General features: G+C 43.1%; 1 protein-coding gene across 1 annotated transcript; it reads left to right on the plus strand.

Moving 5' to 3' along the window:
- Positions 1–7,518: 7,518 nt before the first annotated feature.
- On the plus strand, positions 7,519–9,132 carry LOC139211517 (uncharacterized). Its single transcript, XM_070841719.1, has one exon. It carries the CDS (start codon positions 7,519–7,521, stop codon positions 9,130–9,132), a length of 1,614 nt encoding a protein of 537 aa, XP_070697820.1.
- The last annotated feature ends 145 nt before the right edge of the window (positions 9,133–9,277 follow it).

A 9,277-nucleotide genomic window follows, 5' to 3' on the forward strand; every position in this document is an offset into this window, starting at 1 on the left:
CTTATACGGGGGGCTCATTTGATGTAAAACTCATGCTTTTACTCACAGCTACATTTACTGTATACTGCCTGCAGCTAAAAAAAAAGGCAGTTAGAAGGTGAATGCTGAACTACGTGAGTGGTCTGTGGGGGAGAGAATGGATCACCGTGGGCCTCAGGGCCGTTAGTTCATTTAAAAAGAAGTCAAGTTCCTGCTAAAAGTGAATCGACGGTTGCCATTAATAGAGCTTTGTGTCTTGTCTTGTTGTTAATGTTGCCATCTGTCATTCTTCCAGATTCAGTGTATTGGAACATAGAGGTGTGTTCAGTATGTAAAATCAATAAATAGATGATCATTAAACAAAAGGGATCAGTTTCTTTTTAACTCGGAGTCCATAACGTGACGGACTGAGGGAACTACATAAACGATGCGACGGCGTCAGCAATCGAGACATCATTTGAAATGAAGCCTGACATCTGTTATTGTCTCACAGCCTGCAGGTGCTTTTCTCTGTTCTTCCTCTGACTCCGCCAAACCTGCCATTTGTCGCTGCTTGCTTTGTGGATGTGACTGTGTGGCAGACATTTACTCCAGGTGCGGCTGAGTGTTACCCATCTCCGCACAATGTGGCCATCAAACAAATACATTTGTTATCCATTTGTACAATTTATTGAGCTGCCAGAGGTGAGCGGGCCTGCAAGGCCACAAATAGGGCCTGTCAGGAGGGAGATGGAAAGGGAGCTCTCTGGCCCTCCATCTCTTTGCATCATTGCAGGAAAGGAATTTCCATCAGACCTGATAGATTAAGGAGAGGGTACAGGTGGCTCATGGGAGACAGCACCGGGGCTCAGCCTGGTATTGTTGACACAAATTCAAGTCCTCCTGTTCAACAGGAAACCAGTGATCAGTTTGATTCCTGGGACATCTCAGACAAACGTCTAGAAATCATAACCGCACTCTCTAAAGAGAACTATTTTCTGCAACTTAGCTAAGTTTTTGTCTTTACGTTACAATTTGTGCACAAATTAAACGAATGAAATATGACTTTTAATGAACTTTAATGGTACTGGTATGCAAGTTATTTATTTATTTTTACCTTGGACAGCACCGGGCCAGCTGTTTAACCCTGCTCACAGTCTCTATGCTAAGATAAGATAATCAGGTCCTAGCTCTAGCTAACATGAGAGTGGGATTTTGTAATCTAACTCTTGGCATGAAAGCAAATCAGAGTATTTCCCAAAATGTGAGACTATTCCTTTGACCAGTTGATTTTTCACAGGTATAATGTTCACTATGGTTTAGTTACACTTCAGTTCACGTCAGCACGCTTACATTATGGGGGATGGGAATATTATTAGTTTTACAGGTGTTTGATCATAAACCAAAGTAATGGCACACTAGAAATTCTAACCTGATAATGGAGCCAGAAGAATTGTCAGGGGATCACCAAAGTCATTACAAATCATCCTGAAGGGAATCAATGTTTCTACCATTTAACATGGCGATCCATCCAATGGAGATATTCTGACTAGACCAAAGTGGTGGACTGACCCACTGCCCGTCATCATCATCATCCCTGTGTGGCTAAAAATGTGGCCTGAAGTGAGGAGATACCCTTTGCTTTTATTTGAATAAGTCGCTCATTGGCTCTTCTATGCAAAAGCACCACAAATTCTGTCACGATTTGCATTTTGTGCTTCCACTCTGCAGTGCTTCTTTCCCTCTTGAGCTATTATCATCCCCCCATTGCCATGGCAAAAGAACAGAGGCCAGTCACGCTGTAGATGCTAATTCTCTGTTGTCCAAAATGTCTCAGTCTGAGAACTGATATTAGAGCCCCTTAAATCTGAAAGCTGAAGGAACAACCTACTGTTTACCATCTGGTTGTGGCAGCCTGGCAAGCCTGAGTCAGGGCGATAATTGATGAGAGCAGAGAAAGCAAAGGCGCTGAGGGGCCTGCCCTGTGGCCAATAACATATCGGTGGCCCCTGTGAGTGACAGCTCCCGGTGTGCTGTCAGGGTCTTCAGCTGCAACCCTATAACTCTATGTAATTGTCCCCTCTCCAGCTTTGCTTTGCTATCTGTCCTTAGTCTTGTGACAGAAAAAATATAAATTTATATAAAATATAACAATGTCTGTTGTTGGTAAGTTTTTATCTTGAGGAAATAAACACTGAAAACAACAGCAAAGTGACTTTCATTAAGGTTGGAGGTTCATTTAAAGAGATTCTACTTTTTAACAGGACATTTGCTCTCTGCTATGGGACAATCACAGTGACCTCACCTCAACCTCAGCGCTGATACAAACACACCATGGTCACACAGTGACAGCAGGCCAGCTGCTGCCTCTTTCCTGGAACGAAAGGCGTGTGAAATCTCCATTCAACCTGAGACTGCTGTGTCCTTGTATCAAATCAAAGGGCATTAGAGGAACTGAACAGACACAGACACATGATTGTTCTCACTGAATATGAATGCATCAATTTGGTATTTTTGTTCCCAGGAACTGTTATCCCCCGCTGCTCAAATGACAGAGCTACGTGTGTTAAGATGTTACATAACGGTGAGGAAACAAAGTCATCTTGTTTTTGTTGTGATTTCATATTTGGACATAAGAGGGAAACTCTGAAAAGAGGTCTGTAATAATCCAGGAAAGTGACATCAGGTTAGAGGTTTTACCATGATTGGGTTTCTATTGCTTTTGCTGCCAATATTTTTCTCCCAGCACTTTTGTCCAGGGGGTGGAAAATTAAGATCACCACAAGTTGCATCCTGTTTTTCACAGAGCGAGGCAGGTGAACCCTGAATCATGTGATTCTCAGGTGTGCTCATTTAGCAGGCAGAAGATGAAGTGGTCCATGGAGGATGAGGGCATGTTCAGTCACTGGTTAGGGAACACTTTTAGTTACAGTGGCATGAATGCCTTGTTGAGGCCCATTCATGGTATGAACTCCATTTCCAACCCTCTCCTCATACACTAATTTAGTCCCAGGTGTTGGTAGCTAAGTGGAGTTGCCAAGGGGGTTTAGCACGGTGTTTTGTTTCCATTTACAAGTTTTTATCCTTGAGAGAATTGTTGATTTTGTGGCACTGAAAGTGCATTCTACCCAGGGACTAATTAAGACTGTTATGGCTGCGGATAACACCTTAACTTGACACAAGCTTTAATTTCTAATCAGGCATTCAAAGTGGCTCCTGCCTGGGCCAATCCTGCAATGAATGGGCGATCACATATTTACCATGACATCTCTGCTTAATTGCATACATCTGTCCAATTAGCAAGTGTCATTCTGGATTCAAAATCAGTCACATTTGGAATAGTTCATCAACATTTCATTCATTTCTGCTCAGTCCATTTTCAGCTGTTCAGTAACTGAATGGGCAGTCCAGAGGTTTCATGTCATGGATAGAGACATTGGCCACCCAGCAGGGGGAAACAGCAGGACGTGTGGGGGGGCTTGATCAGCTCACCAAGGGGCCCCATTATGGTGCCCATAAGATCACAGCCTGATTTTTCTTACCACGCATTTGATTTTGATTTTTAATTTCATGTAGAGGTGAAGAATGGAGTGATGTAGATACTGATGTTGCTGTTTTGGAGATTACAGACATTTTACCTCACGTTTCTCAGTGGAAAACTAAAGGCCAGTAACACAGAGCTTGTGGGGGTTCAGATGAACTCAAGTACAGAATTGTGATACTGTCAGTAGCTTTAAAGTATTTTCAGCTTATTACAAGTTATTAGATAGCACCACATGTGTTCCAAGCTGTGATGGAGATATTATAGCAATATTATAGTTATATTATACAGGTCTTAAATTGATGAACTATGAAGTAATTTTCAAATTTGATTTGGTTCCGTAGACATGCTTTTAGCAATTTATATGTTGTGTTTATGACGTGTATTACTGATTATATTATTCACTGACGAGGGCCCATTGTCAAAGCTCCATGGATTGTCTATTAATCTTTCACTCTTTCTTCTAAAAACTAACAGCCGTGGCAGAAAATATCACCCCGCATACAGATAATCTGCAGCAGCCAAAAGTTTTGGGGCTAACACAATAACTCAAGTGAGGCTCGTGGCCTGCGGGCAAGGATGCATGAGGTAAAGGTAGCTCATATCTATTTCTGGATGAACTGTCCACTGAAAAAGCAGCCAATGCCTCAGAGTGTCAAACTAGAACACCTGATAAAGTCTCATAGTGCGCACCAGAGTTACCCTCCAAGTGATGCCACAATACTGGGTCTTTAGTACGGACTTCTGCTGACACAGTCTGAGATTTTATGATTTTATCAAGTGCAATAGATAGATCAACAATCTGCTCAAATTTAGCCTCCTGTGTATGAAACATGTATATGTATATGTTTCATATAAAGGACGTTATCCACTGTGTTTGAATATCTTGAAAGAAAATTCCCTCTTTGGTCTGCAGGATGTAGCTTTGTATAAATAAAGCATGCAAACAAGGTCAAGAGGTCAAATTATTCTTACATTAAACATGAAAATAGCAGGGCACATGATCTGCAGGAAGAGACTTTGAATGCAGTATGACTACTTGTTAGGAAGAGATCAGTGTAGAACAGCAAAGGTACAGCTAGTGGGGGTGGTGGTAGCATGGGTTAAGCTCTGCATACATATATTCTATTGCTTGACAGCTGCATTCGTTCAAGGTCAGTCTTTCAAATGTGTATTTCCAGCAGTGTAATGCAACATGTGTCCAACACGGTGAGATTACTCCTGGAAGGTTGTAAAACACTTCCTCTGACAACTTTCACTTCAAATTCCATCCTGTTGAACACCTTTGAGACGAGTAATTGGAGGTTTGCCACAGAAAAACAATATGCTGTGCAACACAGATCTAACAGTTGACTTGTCTATCTTGAGGAATGCGTTCTTCAGACAAAAGGGGGTCGGACTACCTAGTAAAGTGGACATTTTATACACATTTATACATTAGAGAATCATTCCTTTAGATTTTCTAAGTTTTAGACATGCTTGAAGCTAGTCGCCACCACGTAGGGATGGACTGAAACTATTCAAGTGGACTGCAACTATTGGATGGACTGCCAAGAAATTTCCTGGTTTTTATTGTAGTGCCATTATTAGTTCACATTTGTGGTTGTGGTTGTTGTTGACCCAACAACTATTTGGTGGATGACCATGAAATTTGTCATGCCACTCCTTCAACGGCCCAGCCTGAAACCTAACGAAGTCATTTTTGTGTTTAAACTTATCTAAACTTTAACCAGAGAGTTGTCATGCCAACAGATGCTCTGAACAGTGATTTGTAAGAGGTTTTATATAGATGGCACGGACAAATTCTCTCTGATCAGCCTACATCAAGCGACCTGGGTGACAGGGGCATGCATCAATTGAGGTAAAACTCAGTCACTGAACTAATCACTGCAGGGAGAGTGTGTCTTTTCAAAGCAATGGGCATTTGTTTTCAGAATAACAGGCAGTCAAACAAATGGGTTTTCGCTCCTATGGGACAGTTTTCGAACAGTTGGGGTTTCGGAATAATGGGCAGTGGGAACAATGGACTGTCCTCAAAATTTTGTACACACACTCGTGTTCCCTTTACATTTCATCAGCTTCAGCTGTTATGGGCTAAATGTTAGCATGCTATCATGCTAAATGATGATGGTGAAGATGGTGAACATTAGGCCAGTTTAACATCAGGATGTTTGCATGGTTATCGTCTCAGTTTAGCATTTTGCTCTAAGCGACGCTGTACAGCCTCACAGAGCTGCCAGCATGGCTGTGGACTTATTCAGAGACCTATGTTCTGTTTGTCTCACAGGCTTTTGTCAGTAATTCAGTAATAATGGTTCTACCATTCTATTTTTTGGATTAACTCTGGATTGTGAAGCTAACTCTAGAGTGACTCTTGCACTGTACTTAACCTATTGAAATACTGCCATGATATGACCTTGTTATAAAAAGATGTGGTGATGATATGACTTAATATTGAAAAATATATGCCTATATTAACAGAATAGCTTTCATCCACTGATAGACACCCAGGAGCTGGCATCATTCTGTTGATGAATTTCAGCCATGTTTAGATGAGTGACTGGCTCTCGGTGCTGTATGAAGGACCTGCTGAGGACTTGATTAAGCCGGATGGTGAACAGAGAAGGAAGCAGAACCCCAGCAATGTTTCTCTCACCTCCACTGTTTGGCACAGTTTTGGACCTGCTGAGATTTATATTAGCTATTGAAATTACATTCTGGTCTTGTGGAGGAGAAACAGCTGCCTAAAGGGTCCTTGTTGCTTTTTATACACGAGCCTTGACAAAAGATGTAAGAGCCAAGTGTCAAATTTGGTGCTTTTGAGGTAAATAGAGGTACATTTACTAAATGTGTATTTAGAAAAAGTTTGAAGAGTGTAAGTGACTTGGAACAATTAATGAACGAATTATTTACACAGAAAATGCAACAAAAGAGCAGGATGATCTGTGTGCTTTTATGGTGCTTACAGGGCATGAATGACATACTCAATGCTACTGCTATTGTGGACAGTTATATTTAGAGGAGCAGTCCATAAAAATAGCATTTGACATCTATTATCAGAGTTACTTTAGAAAGCAACAGATAATCATGTTGATAGTCATATAACCAGTGATACTGTCCATTGTGCATTGTTTTTAGTTTTTATCCAATTCAATAAGCTAATGTAAGGCTGCCACAGCTTTTTACTTGTGGAGTCTAGTGGATTTGTTGTTTTCTTTAAAAAACACTTCAAGTAAAGGTAGGTCATTCTTATGAAACCTTGAGAAACTCAAGGCACAATAGAGTAGCATAATTTGAACTTGTTGCACTGCATTATGACTTGTGGATGAAGCAAACTGTAAGCAGAACCACGGGGTGAATGGATAGATACAGCATTTAAAAGACATGTTTTGAGGAAAAACAGCTTTTCTGTTCATTTGCCCTTTGAAGCAAGCTCTCAAAGCCTGATTTTAATCTTCCCTCAAACCTTTGGTAAGAGCCCTCATGCTAGTATAGTCTTGAATATAAATGGTACTCAATATAATGCCCTATTCATAGATTTCAGAAAATGCTGGATTTGTCCTTTGTTATAATTGATTATTTATTGTTTATTGATTTGTTAATTCTTTCAGCAATAGATTTTCTTTTTAAATTAAGGTAATTTGTGTCAGAGAAAAGTAAAATGGGCTACTTAAGTTAACCTCACAGGTCTAACATGAAAATCACTGGCCATGTTTTTCTCCTTGAGTAATTATTCTGTCCAAATATATTTCTCTCCAGGCAGAGAGAGCTTGGGCTGAATGGATGCTGCCACTGCATAATGGTCCTCAGACGTTTGTTTCCTAGGCAACGTGGGGAGGGCATGTGGAGAGGGAGGTATAAAAACACGGGCAGCTCATCTCTGAGTCTTACTCTGAGGTAAATGCACTTACTGTCAACACGGACAGCCTCAGAGAACTTGCCGCACACTTTCCCTGCCTGTTTGTTTGCCTCTCTCTCGGCTCACTTGAAGGCTCAGCTCCACAAGTAGCTGTTCAAGGATGATGCGGCCGAAAGATTTACGCCAGGGCTCTGGCACCAAGACCTTCCTAGATGCCATGCATGGTGGTAAAGTTCACCTCGCTCGCTTTATCTTGGATGCGTTGGACGGACGCATCATCAACTCTAAGACAGAAAACAGCCGCACCCCGCTCATGTATGCTGTCTGCCTACAAGACCCTGGGACCAGGGCCAAGTTCACCCGACTGCTGCTGGAGAAAGGGGCAGATGTCAACTGCCAGGATGAGGACGGTCGCACAGCCCTGAGCCATGCCTGTGAGATGGGTCACCTGGACATGGTCAAGCTTCTAGTGCAGTTCAATGCTGACCCGGATGTGTCTGACGCCTGGGGTAACAGCGCTCTGATGTATGCAGCCTTTTCCGGGCACAGCCAGATTTTGGAGTTCCTGGTCCGGGCTTTCAAAAGACTTGGACTGAGGCTGGACAGAACCAATAATGCTGGTCACTCAGCCATCGAGGTGGCCAACTTCTTTGGACACAACCAGTGTGTGCAGATTCTGAACTTTCCTTGCAGGAGGGGTGTAGGCGCAGATGATCCACTTGCCGACGTGGGTACTGTTGGTGAAGGAGACTGCCGGCTGCCCAACAGGCTCCCCAGGCATGTTCTGGAAAGGTTTTCCAAGCAGTTGAATAACAATGATGACCAACTGCCTGGGGTATTTCAGAGACAGCTGAAGATTGGAGACAGCGGCCGGCTGTGGAACCGCTTCAGGTGCCCCAGGAGCCAGTCTCCAGAGGACAACCATCGCCACAGCTGGGCTCTGCCTCCTCAGATAGAGAAAAGCCAGACTGAGGTGGATCACAGCATACTCTTCAGTGCCAAACAACTGCAAAACTGCCAGCTTAGAGAACTAAGAGGGGCTAAAACACTGAACTCTCTGCCCGAGCCAAGCCAGAAAGATGTCAGCCGAAAAACCGGACTCCATGAGCAAACATCAGTAAGTTTTCCTCTGTGGGGAAAAGCAAAGTCATTTAACCTGGACCTTCTGAGCAGCAGAAAGCAGTCCTATCAGGGTGATGTTCGTGACATGAGCCTGTCAGCCAGCAAATTAAAGAGAGCCTCACTACAGGATGAGAGATGCCTGATAGACAAGATGGAATGTCAGGGGAATACCCAGAGCCTGACAAACGATGCTGACAAAACTGTCTCAGTGCCAAAACCTCTTTTAAACGGCAAGAGTCAGCCTGTGAGAGCAATGGAGGAGAATGTCAAATCACAGAATGAAGAGGCCAGTGACATAGCTCCATCAAGCAGAAGAGAGCAGCAGAAGAGGGGAAGCTTTGGCCCGACCAGCAGACACAACAAACTGCTGTTGGCCAGAGGGGAGATGGAGTCGGGAAAGATCCCAAGCCGTACGCCGGGGTTCATGGGCCTGGGGACCAGACTGCTGCGGCGATTCACCGCTCCAGAGTTCATGAGGATGGTGATAGACTGTTCATCAGCCTCCTCAAATGGCCGAGGACGGATGTCACGGTCCGAAACCTTCCCTCTCCCTCACACACATCAGCAGGTCAACAGCCAGCCGAGCGTCGACAGCATCAGTGGGGTGAAGTGTGAGTTTGAAAGCAGCTCATCTCAGTCCACCCTCGATTAGAATAAGGACAATGTCAAGCAACAGAGTGGCTGGTGGGGGAATTTTTACAGCACCTAAAATTCTGACAATGCATTTTGATTGCTCGGTGATATATTCTATTTACTGAGAGAGATAATTATCTTTTGCTTATGTTGCAGTTTAGCAG

The sequence above is a fragment of the Pempheris klunzingeri genome, chromosome 13, assembly GCF_042242105.1.
Source record: "Pempheris klunzingeri isolate RE-2024b chromosome 13, fPemKlu1.hap1, whole genome shotgun sequence".
NCBI classification, from domain to species: domain Eukaryota; kingdom Metazoa; phylum Chordata; class Actinopteri; order Acropomatiformes; family Pempheridae; genus Pempheris; species Pempheris klunzingeri.

Excerpts from the sequence above, each read along its gene's own strand:
- LOC139211517 (XM_070841719.1), top strand. The coding sequence starts at position 7,519 with ATGATGCGGCCGAAAGATTTACGCCAGGGCTCTGGCACCAAGACCTTC.